The following is a 17,463-nucleotide window of genomic DNA, read 5'->3' as shown; positions in this document are numbered from 1 at the left end:
ACAAATCGCAGCATGGCATGGATGAGTGATTGTGTTGTACCATCTCCAGCCCAGACTCCTGTGGAGGAGTTCAGCCCGACTCCAGCCTTTCCTGCTCTGCAGTACCTGGAGTCTGTGGACGAGGGAGGTGTCGCCTGGAGGTCCGGCCTGCGGATGGGGGACTTCTTGATCGAGGTTAGCTGAGATGCAGATGTCATATAGTTGCTTTAACCACCACGGGTCAACGACAGATTCATTTTAACACACACTGTAAAATATGCTGGGTACACACAGTTTCTTCATGCTGTCCCGACACAAATCAAATGTCAAAATAAAATCAAATAAAAATCAATTATGTTAATTAATAATTTTTACCAATTTAAGTGGATTGAACACAAAATATTTAAGTTTTCCTCCAAAAAAACCTTAAGAATTGTCTTGTTTCAATTAATTTTAAACAAGTAGTTTGACCAAGCAGCAAAAGTTATTGATAAGTAGGGCCGCACGGAATCTGCGTGCGCAGAATTCCGCAGATTTCTGCTGATTTTTAGCCCATCATTAATTCTGTTTAGTTACTTGAGTAAATGTGTGTAAATCAAAATTTATTCCGTTTTTTAATTAATTACGGTAATATTATTGACTCATTTGAAAATGTTCTTCTAGTTGATCATTTGGCATCAGAAGTGGCTTATCTTACCCCAGACATGCTCAATAATGTTTATATCTGGTGACTGGCTGGCCGGTCAATCCTATTATGCATATTCTTAATCTGTTTTACATCATATTATGATATATAAATACATATATACATAAGCAAATACACGTAGATACAAGTTCCCGTATATGTTCACTCATCTGTTGTCTATAGAAATAAATCTGAATAGGCTTAAAAATAAAGAAAAGAAAATAAGAAAAGAAGTGAAGTTTATTTATAAACTAATTTCGAGAGGATCACGTGCTTATGATTGACATGGCTGGCCCTGCATTAGCTAACGTATCATTCATCAATCAGACGATTCCTAACTTAGTATAAATAAACAAAGCATCTTACCCTTAGTCATCTTTGTCTTGAAGATACCTCCTTCCTTCCCCTCTCCTCCTCTTTTTTCCTTTATAGGGCAGCATGGCGGCCCAGTGGCTAGCACTGTTGCCTCACAGCAAGAATGTCTCTGGTTCGGGTCTTTATCCGGCTAGTTGACATTTCTGTGCGGAGTTCATGTTCTCTCCGTGCTCGTGTGGGCTCCGGTTTCCTCCCACAGCCCAAAACATGAGGCTTAAGTAAATTGACTAAATCCAAATCAGCACCATAGACGAATTTCACCAGCAGCATACCCTCATAGCAATCCTTAAAGCAGCGGGTGGGGGGTCAACCTGAGCTCAAAATCCCCTCTCGCCCTGCAAATGGGAGGGAACCCCGGGCTCGAGGATCTTATGAGCTCAGGGCTCTCTCCTTGGACAGCATGCCAAACACATTTTATAATCATTCATCAGCTAAGTGTGAACTCTTGAAATAAAATAGATTTTCATAAAATGGAGAGAAGAAAAAAACTGTGAGAAACAAATAATCAACAGTTAGACTGCAAATATTAAGTTTGGATCCATTTGCTCTGTTGTCGACTCCAAATTTTGAACATTAGATATGAAATCCAGCTATTCAGATTTTGTTGGGGGTTTGAGTTGCAGCCACTTTTGAGTTACACTACAGTTTTCCTGCTGGTTGCTAGAAGATCTTTTAATAAACATATGTCTTTTACCATTAAGTTGGCTGCTATATTTCCCAAGTAAGTCGTTGTAAAAGAGTCTACTCCATCTATCAAGTCTATTCCATCATCAAAAATAAACAAATAGTTTAAATAATTGACAACCTTCACGTCTTAAAGAAAACCATAGGTATCAAGACTTGTATGCCTTAATGCAATGTAAACGACGCCTCTTTCTAAAATATGTGGAATTGTAATATGTATATCTAAATATATGTAAATTAATTCACCAGAAATTACCTCTAAACGGCTGCGCTTGTGTTTGTATTTGGTGGAGAAACAGATGGAGCGCCATAGGCGGACATCATGAAAAGACAATGGCTTTTTTTTTGCTCCATGGTCCAAAAACAAAAGTGAATTTCTTTGAATAACGTAAATATGTTGTGCTTTTTTCTACATCTTTTGCAAAGAGGCATTATTTACATTATATTAATGCATACAAATTCGGCGACGTGGTGGCGCAGCAGGTAGTGCTGTCGCCTCACAGCAAGAAGGTCGCTGGTTCGAGCCTCGGCTGGGTCAGTTGGCATTTCTGTGTGGAGTTTGCATGTTCTCCCTGTGTTCGCGTGGGTTTCCTCCGGGTGCTCCGATTTCCCCCACAAGTCCAAATACATGCGCTATTGGGGAATTGGGTAAGCCAAATTGTCTGTAGTGTGTGTGTGTGATTGAGTGTGTATGGATGTTTCCCAGTGATGGGGTGCAGCAGGAAGGGCTTCTGCTGCGTAAAACATATGCTGGATAAGTTAATGGTTCATCCCGCTGGGGCGACCCCTGATTAATAAAGGGACTAAGCCGAAAATGAATGAATGAATGACACTACAAGTCTTAATACCTAGGGTTTAAATCCTAAGATGTGAAGGGTGTAATGAAAACTACTGTGTAAATGTTTTTTTATCATCTATTGGTAGTAATATAATAATAACATTATTAGTAATATATTTAAACAATATTTAGAGTAAAACTGTAAATTCATAATGCAAAAACTGCCTTATGAGCAATGTTGATGTGTTTATTACGATATCTAAATAACCAGCAATCGTTTGGGTTCTACTGTTAACCATATACTAATGCAATGTGTAGGTAAATGTTGAGTACAGCATATCGGATGATCATTTTTGTGTCCTGTTAAACCACTTAATATATACAGATAGAAAGCCAAAAGTAGTTTAACGGTACAGTCTCCTGTCTTTGAGGTGTTAAGCCCAACACTAAACAAATCTTCACACCTACAGCGAGGTGATAAACCTCACCGTGATACTTGTGTTACCTACTTTAATTTGATTCTGGAGGAGGAGATGACATGCATCTTATGCGCTGTGTATCTGCCATCTTGATTCTTTGCTACTGCAAAATATATATATATATAAATATTATTTTTATTTTTATTTATTTTTTTCTGACACATTGCCCTGTTAGCAAACACCTTGACCTCACGGTTCCCAGCTGGTTAATTTGGACCGCGTGAATCATGTTGAATCATTTGGAGTCCAGTCTGATGATAATACTTTAGACACCCACTTGGCCTTCGCTATATCTCTTTCTCTCTCAGCTGCAAATCAAATTTCCTTTCTTATAATTGTTAAATGCAATTGCCTTTTAAATAGTGTTTGTAAAGATGTAAGTGACTCAGGTATGGAGCCACTAAAAAAGTGTGTAAAAACAGTATTGTAAAATGTGTGTAAAATTAAAAATATTTGATTAAAAAAATTTTTTTTTTTTTGCTTACAAAAGCTTGCTGCCATATCCAATCTACTGCAAAAAAAACCAGTAGAAATATGTTAATTATGTAAAATGATTTCTAGGTTACTTAGTTTGCAGTATGTTAATATCACTACAATATTATAGACTGAAAGGTCCGCTGTAAATGATGCTCTACGAAGTTAAACGTGTAAACACTGCAATCCAACTATTACCGTTGTGTGGGATTTTCATTGCATTTTGTGACAGGAATAACACACCCGGCTTTCTTACTCTGCCTACCGATGCATCTAAGGCCGTACTCACACTAGGTACAGTTGCCTCGAACCGAGCCAAAGCACGCTTGTCCCCCCTCCCGTCTCCCCCGACGGCCCGCACTCACACCACAATCAGGCCTCGGCACGCTTACGTCATCGATGCTGCGCTGTTCAGTGAGAAGCACTCTCTCACTCAGCAGCACAGTGGAGATTTGTCTAGTTATATAATTTCAGTCGTTTGATATGCAGTGACATGCAGTCAAATATTTCGCCAAACAGTCCTTAGGGATGCGGTGACACGCAGTCAGATATTTCGGCGAACAGATCCGCCACTTTTGGCGCTCATAAACAATTATAAAGCCCTCGTGCTGCAGGAATGAGGAGGTCTGCTGAAGGTGCGCAGCTGTGGTGCTGTGAGGAGTTTGCGTCTTTAATAATCTACGGCAGTTTGCGTTCACTCAACAGTAAGACTGATTAATAAATCCATATTAAACAGTCCCTTAAAAGTCACGTCTCGCTTTCAGTTTCGGGCTTTGGCACGTTTTGCACTCACACTAGAAGCGTACCGTGCCAAAGCCCAAGTGAACCGCGCTCAGGCACACCTCTTCCAACCGGGCCAGGGCCGGCCAAGTGAACCAAGTGCTTGAGCCCGATTCAGCGCACTCACACTTCTCAAACGATCCGGGCCTGGGCACGGTACGGATGGCTTAGTGTGAGTAGGCCCTAAGTTACCGAGAAATAGGGAGTTTTTTTTTTCCCTCATTCGCCGTGAGGTAACAAACATTGCATTAAAAATACACGCTTTCAGCAAATATCTCGTTTGTCACGAGGGGCATGAATGAAATGAAATGTTCCTAAATGAAAGAGCCAAACTGCAGTTAAAGTCCACCATTTAATAATTTGTCAAATAATTTGATTACATGTAAACACAGTCTTTCTCCCCTGCGTCTGTGTTTGTTTTGCCTCTGTGAAAATCAACATGTGTGTGCCTAAACAGAAACTCCCGTTTTTTATCAATGTCTTAAATTATTGCCACTTTTTAATATGTTTGAAAGGATTTTTAGCAGGTTAAGTCTTAATTTCACAAATACAATGTTCATTTATGGTCACAAGTACTCTTTTAATAACAAAGAGATTTGTACTTTTTACAACTTTCTGATTGGCCAGGCAAAATTAGGGAAGGCATACAGAGCTGACTTGGAAGATCAGAAAGTTAATGCAATTATTATGTTTAAAGGTTTTGTAGAATCAAGAATTTGTTTAGAATATGAATATTATCGAATGAAAAGTGACGAATTGAGTTTTGAAAAAAATTGGTGCATTAACAATGGCTTTGTGTTTGTGGAAGACAATTTAATTTTTTTTTTAAATAGCTTTTTAAAAGTCAAAAAGTCTCATTACTTTACTTTTAAATATCACTGTTTGTTTTGTACAATTTGTTTATTATTGTAATTAAATAACGTTGTGTTAATGGGACGGCATAGTGAGTCAGACCTAGTTTTTGAACATTTAACCTCAGCTAGCTATATTTTTATTTAAAAATCCTCTTTTGCAAGCAAATTTCGTTTGGTATAATCCTGATGTATTTTTGTAGTTGTTTAAATAATAAACTGAAGAATAAATTAAAGTGGAAATTAAGTGCGTTCAGGGCCAAAACAAAACCTCGACCACATATATTGTCAGATTTTGTGACAATAAATTAATCTTGGCTATATTTGTCATTATGATCAGTGTTTTTATTCATTCATTTATTTTTTCATCAAACATGCATAGGTTAAATAATTAATTAACTTGAGCATATAGCAGCAGCCAATAGCTTAACATAAGATCATAATTTTACCTCCAGTGCTAACTGAAGACATCGATCCGCCAAAAGTATCCGATCTGCTCCAGATTCATATACATACTGTATACAGGCTATATTTCATTTATAACTCAGCAAGCTTGACATCGCAGGCAGATTCGAACCAAAATGCTTTAAAACCAAAATGCAAAAGGTGTACCTGCTTTATAGGAATTTGAAAATGAAAGCGAACTTCATCCCGCAGCACTATTTAATAGCCTACACTGTAAAAAATGGCCGTGATTTCAACGGTAAAAATGCTACAGTACAAATCCGCAACCTGGTTAACGGTATTTTTCCTTAAAATATAGGCGAAATATAGGTAAATTGACTTTCCCAGAATTCCCTGCATGGCACATCACTTTTTATGCATTTGGTTGACATTATTATGGATCTTTTTAGTTGTTTCCCCCTCGGTAATGTACATTAGAGATTTATGTTACATCTAATGTTGATAAACAATGTTTATTTCATGACTTTAATTTTATGCGTGTTACCATACTGGTGTTTAGTAGCTGTGTGAATGACACTGAGCACCTTCTATATGCTGATACTCTTTTCTGCTTGTGGGGAAAGTTGATTGTGATGAGCATTGGTTCATTATGTAACTTCCTCATCACCATCTGCATGTGGGTGTGCTAACGTGTCTAACTGTTTAACAAAAGATGTGTAAATGTTGATCATTCAAACTACAGACATTTTACCTCTATAAATTAATAAAATACGGCAATTTACCGTAAAAATGAAAAATTACTTTTATGGTTTGTACTGTGTTTTTAACGGTAAAGTACTGGCAACCACAGCTGCTGTTTTTTTTACCGTAAATTTTACGGAATTATTTTTTACAGTGTAGAATGCTGGCGGTCGCGAAATTAAAAAGCGTAAAACTTGTGATCATGCATTTAAACTGGGCGCCTTGGGTGTTCATCGTGCTCAGAAAGGAGCATTAAAACTGTAGCATGTAACTGCTTCATTCAGGAGGATTTGAAAAAACAGACTCGACTCTGGGAGTTGATTCCTGTCCTGGAGTCGACTCCGGTACTTATTCCATTGAGAGACGAGGAATCAACTCTTTTTAGAGTCGACTCCCCATCCCTACCATGATATTTCAGGTGGTATAGTCTTATTAACATAATTTAGTGGTATTGCGACAACCCTATTTGTAAGTGCATTTTCATATTTCATTTGGTTTCAAGAGTTCACACTTAGATACTATTTGACAACTTGTTAGCAAGTTGGCAGGCTTGGCATGCTGTCCCGGGAGAGAACCCTGAGCTCGGAGATAGTGGATGGATGGGGGGTTTCTTCAGAAAACGAAGGTAAGGGAGTAGTTCTTAGCTAGGTTACTTATAGTGAGTTTGGATCAATCCGATTGGCTAGCCAATGAGTATAGATGAGTGGCCAGCTGCAGTCATACATATCACGTGCTCCTCTCGAAATTAGTTTGTGAAACTTCATTTATTTAATTTTTCTTTCCTTAATGACATGCACAGATGAATTGTTCACCACAAAACCAGAAATGTGAGCTAACAAAATCAATAGGGCTAGTTTCGATTTTTATGTGTGCTTTAAAAGTAAGAATAATGGTACCTTTGCTAGAGTGTGATTTTTCAGCGCTCTTTCCAGCACTGCTTTAGACTCAACAGAATAGCGTGTTCACGACGGCTGTATTTTGGCAGGTGAATGGGATCAATGTAGTGAAGGTGGGCCACAGGCAGGTGGTGAACATGATTCGCCAGGGAGGGAACAGTCTGATGGTGAAGGTCGTCATGGTAGCACGAAATCCAGAGATGGAGGAAATGCCTAAGAAGAAAGGTCAGAGACTGTTTTTAACTGTGAATTGGTCTGTGGGAGTCTGAATGAATGGCACTGCAGCATGTTTTTTGATTTGATTTACCAAAGCTTTCTCTTTCTTTAGTTCCCCAGCAAAGTAAGCGGCTGACCCCTCCGGCTATAGCGATACGCTCCAAATCCATGACTTCAGAACTGGAGGAGATGGGTACACGCTTACAAACACATAAACGCACCTCGCATACACCCACAGTTGAAGTCAGGATTGTTAGACCTCCTGAATTATTAGCCTCCCTGTTTATTATTATTTCTAATCACTGATTTATTTAATCTTTGTCATGATGACAGCACATAATATGTGACTAGATATCTTTCAAGATACTAGTATTCAGCTTAAAGTGACATTTAAAGGCTTAATTAGGTTAATTAGGCAAGTTAGGGTATTTAGGCAAGTCAATAGGCCCTTTCACACAGCGATTCTGGTAAATATCCGGAAAATTACCAGAACGACTTTACAGGTATATTAAAAAAAAAAGCGCTGTTCACATAGGCGAGGACATTCTGGAATTTTTCCCATTCACAATACCCAACCCAAGCTCATTCTGGAAACGTAGCCCCGCGGACGTTTCTGGAGACCGTGATTTATGTGGCCGGAGGTACGTACGGCCGCGTTTAGTTTTTTTCAAGCGAACGCTGCGGGGCGGTGTGGCGCCGCTCCGCTCCTCCTCTTCGTGCGACGGCTCGCCTCCGAGTGGAGGGCTTTCCCGATGCAACCAGTTTGTCCGCTTAGCTCACTGCGTTACGTCGGCGGAGCGGAGGTCCCGTAGGAGATCGACCGGGATCGAGTCCGGGGAACAGTGGTTCCAGAAATCAGGTAAGATGAAAAAAAGAATCCGAAAAATAAGGGCGAGAATGCGGCGGGATCCGAAAACGTGGTCGAAATCGAAGATGAGGGCTTTTGCTTTTTTTTTTCTGGACGGCTTTTGCAAACCGTCGCTTGAGTTTAGGGAAGGAGGAGGAGGAGGAGGAGGAAGAGGAGGGCGGCCGGGTCGGCCGATCCGGCAGCTTTTCACGTGAGAACAGCGCGGGCGCGAACGGCGCGTGCTCCCGAGAGGCGCCCGAGACGCGAAAAAGTGGCCTCTTGCGGATCCGCGAAAACAAAAACCGCTCGAAAACGTACCACCCGGGACGTATCTCGCTGTCCGCAGAAACGTCCGCGGGGCTACGTTTCCACAATGAGCCCGGGTTGACAATACCGGTATATTCTGAAATAATAAACCAGAAATGAACTCTAAACAGCTACGCTCGTATGTGTTAACATAGAAGGGGTCAGAGACCACCAAAGGCAGAAGTGCGAACCGCAGCTAAATGTTTACACATTTGACGACATTACAAATTTTGTGGATGGATAAGTATTGTGAGCAATTGCGATGAAAATATATGGAGGAACACTTTCGCGTGTCGAGATGTAGATAATATGTGTGTGTGCTGGCGCTCACTAACTGCTTCACGTGCACACGCGTCAAGCAACTGAAGCAGAGCTTGAAGGTAAAGAAACAGCAGTTTATCATAAGCATTTTATCAATCATTTTTTACACAGTTGGCATTAAGAAGGAACATAGAAACATTATCTGACTAACATCTTGCAGATAAATGTGTCTGGAAAAATATTCCAATGCTTTTATTTTTATAAACATGTGGATGTTAATGTGTGAGTGTTCTGATTGACTGGAGTATACGTCTCACGTTAGCGCGTTCTAGACGTGAACACGCTCTTTCTGGCAATCTTCCTTCTGTGTTCACACAGCGCAGCATTCCGGCAAATTACCGGTAATGTCACTAGTTCTCTTTCTGGAAAACATCCCAAATTAATTTACTGGTATTTTATTCAAAAAAGCCCTGTTCACACATACAGACCTAAGATATTGTCTGTATGTGTGAACAGAGGCTATTGTAAAACAGTGGTTTGTTCTGTTGACAATCCAAAACAAATATTGCTTAAAAGGCTAATAATATTGACCTTAAAATGATTTAAATAAAAATAAAAACGGCTTTTTTTCTTGCCGAAATAAAACAAAAAAGTCTTTATCCAGAAGAAAAAATATTATAGGAAATATTGTGAAAAGTTCCTGAATCTGTTTAACATTATTTAGAAAATAGTTGAAAGATCACAGGAGGGCGAATCATTTTGACTTCAAGTGTATATGCATTCAGGACATGAAGTCTCTCACCAAACACAATGACAAATGATGTTTTTATTTTTGAATGATGATTTGTTTGTTTGTTTTTCTCTCCTTTTCTGTGTTTTGCATACAGTTGAGAAAGGTATGTGCAATTTAATGTCGTTATTAAAAATCAAGATTATATATAAGACTAAGATTATATTAGAATAAAACTAGTGAGGAAATTTCACAGTAGAATTTAAATACATCGACAAACAATTTATGAAAATAGTTTACTCATTCTTTCTCTCTCTGTCTATTTATATACTTTATATAATAATGCATTTCTATTTGTGTGTGTGTACGTGTGTGTGTACGTGTGTGTGTGTATACAGTGCCCAGCATATGAGTACACCCCTTACAGATCTCTCTTTTAAATGAATAATTTCCATTGGATGCCATCCACTTACTGTAGATATTTGTGTTTAATATTCATTAGATTAATCAGTACCAAAGCCAGAACTGGAATTAACTTAACAAATTAACTTAAAATCACACTACAAAAAATTTGCACACTATTGATTATGCTGGTGACATATTAAAAACTATTTTAAAAAAGAAAAAAAAATGAACAGAAACACAGAACTATTGCAGCAACTAATAATAATTGAAATGTTTTATCTATTCCAGGGCTCTACGGTAACATTTTTTATTAGGAGCACGTGCGCTCCTAATCAATAAGATTTAGGAGCGCATACAATTTTATTTTCTCCTTAAATGCCACAATATTGTTATGCTACATAAAATACAAGTATGAAGAGCATTTCTTAATATAAATAATGAAGAAACATAGCTTTAAATAAACATTTAATATTTTCAGGTTCAGAAAAACCTATAAACAGTTATAAACAGGCTGTCCTAAAAAAAATCCTGCACTAATTTTACCTGCACAAAGACACAATGTACAGATGTCATAGTGTAGTGCTGAAAAGTGTTTAAAGGAGCGTTCATAAATAAAACTTCTGTCTTCATTAACCACCCTAAGTCTGGGGTATCATGTCTGCACATCTGACATCATTGTCATAGCAAGGGTTGATATCTTTTTTTTTTTTCTTATGAAGCAAAAGTAATGGAATGAGTAGCAGCTCTCACATACAATTTTCTTGTCCATACCCATTTCTTGGAGATTCTGCTGTTCTTTATAAGAATTATAATCATAATAAATTAATAATAATCATAAATCAACATCTGTGACCCACAAACTGCATGAACAACATAAATAATATTTTTTTACTTAACATACATTTTAACCTGCAGCACGGTGGCGCAGTAGGTAGTGTTGTCGCCTCACAGCAAGAAGGTCGCTAGTTCGAGCCTCGGCTGGGTCAGTTGGCATTTCTGTGTGGAGTTTGCATGTTCTCCCCGCATTGGCGTGGGTTTCCTCTGGTTGCTCCAGCTTCCCCCACACATGTCCAAAGACATGGTATAGGTGAATTGAGTAAACAAAATAGTCCATAGTGTAAGTGTGTGAATGTGATTGTATGAATGTTTCCCAGCAATGGGTTGCAGCCGGAAGGGCATCCGCTGCGTAAAACATATGCTGGATAAGTTGGCAATTCATTCAACTGTGGTGACCCCAGATTAATAAGCTAAGCTGAAAAGAAAATGAATGAATGAATATATTTTTAATAAAATAACAGTGAATCTTATACTTTCTCACTGTCTATAATTTTATCTCATTTTAAAAAAGTCCAAATATAAGCATAAACTTAAAATGACTATATATTTAGATATTGTAACGGTCCCTATTTAAATATGTCTCATGACAACGTAACATAATAAACAACAGCCAAAGTGCTCCAACTAAACTATATATGAACATAACCAACAGAACAATCCAAAATAGCAAGAGATGGGGAGCCTAACAGCATAATGAATAACAACCAAACAGGTTAGAACTCCCCACTCCAATCAAATATCAAAAGCAAAGTATAAAGAAGAACACAACAATAAAGCCGTCAAAAATTGTGGAGAAATGAGGGATGACGAGGAGTCGGCTTCAGTCTGTTCTAAAGGCCTGACGCCACTACATAAACGAACAGAAAACTGAAAATGGGTAAAAAGACAAACAAGATCAATTGAAATTATAATTATGGGCAGGAGTGAACGCCACACGCAACATACAGTTGAAGTCAGAATTATTAGTCCCCCTTTTAATTTTTTTTTCTATTTTTAAATATTTCCCAAATTATGTTTAACAGAGTGAGGAAATTTTCACAGTATGTCTGATAATATTTTTTCTTCTGGAGAAAGTCTTATTTGATTCATTTTGGCTAGAATAAAAGCAGTTTTTAATTTTTTTAAAAATTATTTTAAGGTCAAAATTATTAGCCCCTTTAAGCTATATTTTTGTTTGATAGTCTACAGAACAAACCATCATTATACAATAACTTGCCTAATTCCCCTAACCTGCCTAGTTATCCTAATTAACCTAGTTAAGCCTTTAAATGTCACTTTAAGCTGTGTAGAAGTGTCTTGAAAAATATCTAGTCAAATATTATTTACTGTCATCATGACAAAGATTAAATAAATCAGTTATTAGAGATGAGTTATTAAAACTTTTATGTTAAGAAATTTGTTGAAAAAGTCTGCTCTCCGATAAACAGAAATTAGGGAAGAAAATAAACAGGTGGGGCTACTAATACAGGGGGACTAATAATTCTGACTTCAACTAATATATATATATAATTTTTATCTTGTCCCGGTAAAGAATTTCTGATGACGTGACCAATTTTTTTTCTCTCTAAATTTAACACACTTGCAATTATGCCAACTGGCCCGGCTGGCACTTGAACCAGCGACCTTCTTGCTGTGAGGCCCCAGTGGTAACCACTAAGTCACCGTGCCGCTCATTGATATAACTGTTTAAAATACATTGTTAATATTCCCTGAGAAATTAAAAAGGTTATTCATTCATTCATTTTCTTTTCAGCTTAGTCCTTTTATTTGGCAGGAGTCGCCACAGCTGAATAAACCGCCAACTTATCCGGCATATGTTTTATGGAGTGAATGCCTTTCCAGCCGCAACCCAACACTGCATAACACCCATACACTACAACCAACTCAGCTTAGTCAATTCACATATCGCACATGTTTTTGGACTTGTGGGGGAAAACCAGAGCACCCAGAGGAAACCCACACGAACACAGGGAGGACATGCAAACTCCACACAGAAATGCCACTGACCCAACCGGGGCTCGAACAAGAGACCTTCTTGCTGTTAGGTGATCGTGCTACTCACTGCACCACCATGATGCCCAGGATATTCATTTAAAAAATATTCAATATTTATTTTATTTCTGCTGAGCACTGTATATCTATATATGTTAGTATAAACACTAGGGATGTAACAGTATCAGAATTTCACGGTACGGTAATACCTCGGTATGAATGGCACGGTACGGTATTTATTGAATAATTTACAGGAAAAACAAAACTAATGAAAAGACTCGAAAAAAGAGCCAAAAGTGTTTATTTACCTTAGCTCTGAACATATCAATGACATACAAATCAGCCATCTATCTGTAAGTTTCGAAACAGGAACTTAAATTTTTCAATTTTAATAACAAAAAACTATTAAACCATATAAAAAAAAATACATTTTCAATTTAGTATTGTTGAAAACTCATCACATTCAACATTTAATCACTCACTCACTCACTTAGAAAGAGATGGGCTTTTTAAGGAGAATTATCATATAACTATAATCTGGTAAAAGCTGAGATCTCTGGGCATGTCCCCTGCAACAGAAAAAACCTCTCTCATTTGGGACTGAGGTTTCTGGGACAGAGAGAATTGATAAGGCCAAGGTTGACAGCAGTGGGTAACGTTGTGCATTGTCTTTCCACCACTTGAGAGGACAAACCATGAGTGAGATAGAGGTCTCTTTGCGGTACAAGTCAATAGCCTCTTTCACACAGTGATAACGGTAAATATCTGGAAAATTTCCGGAACGACTTTACCGGTATATTCAAAATAGCGCTGTTCACACAGGCGAGGACATTACGGAAATTTTCCGGAAAAGAGCATTCACACATCCATTCCAAAATACCGGTAAATTCTGACATCATTCACCACAAATGAGCTTTAAACGGCTGCGCTTGTATTTGTAAACATTTGACTAAATTACAAACTCTGTGGATGATCAATATTGTGAACAACTTTCGCAGGATCACTTTCGCATGTCGAGATGTTCATAATATGTGCGTGTGCAGGCACTCACAGGCTGTTTCACAGGCACACGCAAAGCTTGAAGGTAAACAAACAGCGGCTTATCATAAGCATCTCATCGATGATTATTTACACAGTTGGCATTAAGAAGAACATATAAACGTGATCTGACTAACTTCTAGCAGCTAAATGTGTCTGGAAAAATATTGAAAGGCTTTTATTCTCACAAACCGCGCGGACGTAAATGCGTCTGACTGTTCTGATTGGCTAAAGCAGACGTCTCACGTCAGCACGTTCTAGACGTGCACGCGCTTATTACGGCAATCATCCTTCTGCATTTACACAGCGCAGCATTCCGGCAAATTGCCGGTAATCTTACAACTTCTCTTTCCGGAAAATAGCCAGAACGAATTTACCGGTATTTTCAAAAAGGACCTGTTCACACATACACACTTTCCACACATACACACTTTCCGTAAAATTGCCGGCAATTTTACGGAAAGGTCTGTATGTGTGAAAGGGGCTAATGTCTGCATCAATCTAACAAGTGTGCTGTGTTCTGCAGTCCCCATGACTGTTTTTAGTCGTATTCCCCGACTTATATTTCACCACAGTCTGGCAGAGCCTGCATACTGTTTTTTTTCTTTGTCTGTCACCTTTTCTCCTTTTTCGTATCTTTTTAGAAAGAAACCGAAATGCTTCCACACATCCGATTTAAAACACGCTTTAGGTTTGATGATTTCCTGCTCTTTTTCTTCCCCGCTACTAGCAGCACACTCCATTTCCGCATTACTGGATCTGTAGTGCCAACAGACCGCAAGGGATGATGGCCACGCCTAGGCTGATGGGAATTGTAGTTCCCGCTACCTCCTGTTCGCTTCATTCGCCTAAGCAAACTTTTCTCAGAAATATAGTTTTATTGAGTCATGCGCCTACGGTAATATCGAAAAAAATTACTATTGCGGTATGACGGTATTTACAATATTGTTACATCCCTAATAAACACACACACATACAGCTTTGAAAAGTATTAAGAGACCACTTAACAAGTTATCAAAGTTAATACATCTTTATGTTTTTCTATGTCTTTGTAAAGTCTTTTCTCCATGTTCATTCTTTAATGCATTTTTTTTCTCATGTTTTCCTTCAGACTTAAGTGTGAAATGAAAATAACTTAAATTTCATATAAACGTTACTCAGGCTTCTCGTATGAAATGTTTCTAATGTCCTTTTATTAGCTAATATTGGCTGTTGTATTAATAGTAAGAACATTGTTAACCTGAGGCGGCGGTGCATTTAAAACATTAGGCAACAGTATGCTATTTGGATATATTGGTTATAAAATTTGTTTCTTGTTAGTGGCAATGAAAACGTTCTAATGTTTGTTGGCTGTCAGTCCTCCTCTGAGTTTGTTTCCATGACAACTCCAAATGGACTGCAAACTTGAGAAAACACTTGCTGCTTATGTTTTGCAGTTACAGGGGAATCATTTAAAAGGAGACAAATGACAGCTAAATATGAGTATATATTACATCGCCTCAGTAAACTGTGCACCTGTGGAACATTACTGCATATTTAATGGTATGTATCCCCTGTTACAGCTGCCTCACCGTGGAAGAAGAAACCTGGTAACAAGATATATATTTTTTTCATTTTATGTATGTAAATATCACTTATGGGCGATGTAGTGGCGCAGTAGGTAGTGCTGTTGCCTCACAGCAAGAAGGTCGCTGGTTCGATCCTCGGCTCAGTTGGCGTTTCTGTGTGTTTGCATGTTCTCCCTGCGTTCGCGTGGGTTTCCTCCGGGTGCTCTGGTTTCCCCCACAGTCCAAACACATGCGGAACAGGTGAATTGGGTTGGCTAAATTGTCCGTAGTGTGTGAGTGAGTTTCTCAGGGATGGGTTGCGGCTGGAAGGGCATCCGCTGCATAAAAACGCTCTGGATAAGTTGGCGGTTCATTCCGCTGTGGCGACCACAGATTTATAAAGGGACTAAGCCGACAAGAAAATGAATGAATGAGTTGGCCATTCATTCCACTAGGGCGACCTCTGGTAAATAGTCTTTATTTTTATTTTCTCAGATATATCAAGACAAGTTTGCAAAGGTCACACACACACACACACACACACACACACACACACACACACACTATACTTCCTATAACTTATAACTAAGAAATAAAGCTTTTTTGCACTGCAATTGATGATCAACCATGCGACTTTAAAACTGTACCTCTTCCTAAAAGGGAAAACCAGCAGCAATCAAGAATGCATGATTATATACTGTCATGGCATTGCAATCAATAAATATCATTATAATGGAAGTCAATGGGGCTAAACCAGCCACCAACATAACGAAAGTGTAGTCAGTTTGCACAGTGTGTTGTTGAGTTTTGAGTTTTCCCAAAATATATGTCAACATAAAATTTGTCACCAAAAATCACTCCATGTGCTGAAACTTGTGGCCAAATTAAGTCTCAAAATCAGTCCAGAGTGGATGAAAACATCCCTAAAAGTACACAAGGATCACATATTATCCTACAAACTACTTTTATTCTTGTCAGACAAAAAGAAATAAAACCTTCTTCAGAACATATACTGTGAAATATTTCCTTTCTCTGTTTAAAAGCACTTTATTTCAAAAAGAATGAACGTTACGGTGGCTCAGTGGTTAGCACTGTGGCCTCACAGCTAGAAGGTTGCTGGTTTGAGCTCCAGCTGAGTCAGTTGGCTTTTCTGTGTGGAGTTTGCATGTTCTCTCCATGTGGCATGGATTTCCGGGTGCTCTGGTTTCCCCCACAGTCCAAACACATGCGCTTTAGGTGAATTGGATAAACTAAATTGGCCCTTGGTGTATGCGTGTGTGTGTGAATGTGAGAGTGTATGGGTGTTTCCCAGTACTCGTTTGCGGCCGGAAGGGCATCCACTGCATAAAACATGCCAGAATAGTTGATGGTTCATTCCGGTGTGGCGACCCGTGATAAATAAGAGACTAAGCTGAAGGAAAATGAATGAATGAATGAATGGAGCCGATTGGGCCAGTGGTTAAGGTTTTTACTTGCCCTGCCAAAATTTTCACTGGCCCCACCAAAAAAAAAAAAAAAAAAGGTTAATAGCTATTTCTTTATATTTTAAAAAATGTGGCAAAATAATGTCCATGAATCGAGAATTTAAACATTTAAAAAATGTTAATAAATGTATAATGAGCAAAATTAGTTTGATTTTATGCAAACGAAAGAGCAGTATGAAAAATGTGCTGGTATTTTATTGCATTTCTAATTTCTAAATTTTTTTCTAAAAATGGCTTGCCAAACCTTTTTTTTTTTTGTTGTTCTTTTTTTCAGTTTCTTAATTTTGTACCCATGTAATTGTCTGCTTCCAAGACTTTAGAAACTGACGTTTTCTTTTAGCCTCATAGTTAGATGTTGCCATCTTTTCGCTGTACTTGTTGTTATGTTACAAAAAGAATAGCATGCTCACCGTTACTGGCCGATAGGGGCCAGTAACAATCCTGTCTACTGTCCCGAGCGTCTTTCACGCTGGCCCCAGGCCACCGGGCAGTCCTTATTGTTGAGCCCTGACATGTATAATTTTATGTGATTTTTCTCTATTTTCAGATCACACAGAGAGCTCTCAAGCTCCAGAAAAGAAGAAGAGCGTCTATCAAATGGCCCTTAGTAAGAAACTTCACCTTTTCATTTATGATAAGTATAAATTCATCACATTCCATGCTGTTTTCTTTT

At 38.4% G+C, this 17,463-nt stretch overlaps 1 protein-coding gene across 6 annotated transcripts in view; it reads left to right on the top strand.

Annotated features, from left to right (window-relative positions):
* Positions 1-17,463, top strand: part of LOC101884567 (SH3 and multiple ankyrin repeat domains protein 1) — a 146,770-nt gene that overhangs the window by 116,280 nt on the left and 13,027 nt on the right. For 4 of the 6 annotated variants that reach the window (XM_087309964.1, XM_087309966.1, XM_087309968.1 and 1 more), the window contains 4 exons: positions 50-174; positions 7,217-7,352; positions 7,456-7,536; positions 17,338-17,397. In XM_087309964.1, the coding sequence (XP_087166090.1) occupies positions 50-174; positions 7,217-7,352; positions 7,456-7,536; positions 17,338-17,397 (402 nt within the window). Of the gene's footprint in view, positions 1-49; positions 175-7,216; positions 7,353-7,455; positions 7,537-15,321; positions 15,349-17,337; positions 17,398-17,463 lie in introns of all 6 variants that reach the window. The other 2 variants (XM_087309963.1, XM_087309967.1) reach the window with 1 other exon arrangement.

This window comes from Danio rerio, chromosome 24, assembly GCF_052040795.2.
Source record: "Danio rerio strain M-AB ecotype USA chromosome 24, GRCz13ab, whole genome shotgun sequence".
In the NCBI taxonomy this organism is placed as follows: Eukaryota; Metazoa; Chordata; class Actinopteri; order Cypriniformes; family Danionidae; genus Danio; species Danio rerio.
Note: the sequence above shows the minus strand (reverse complement) of the source record. Positions and strands in the feature narration are given on the sequence as shown.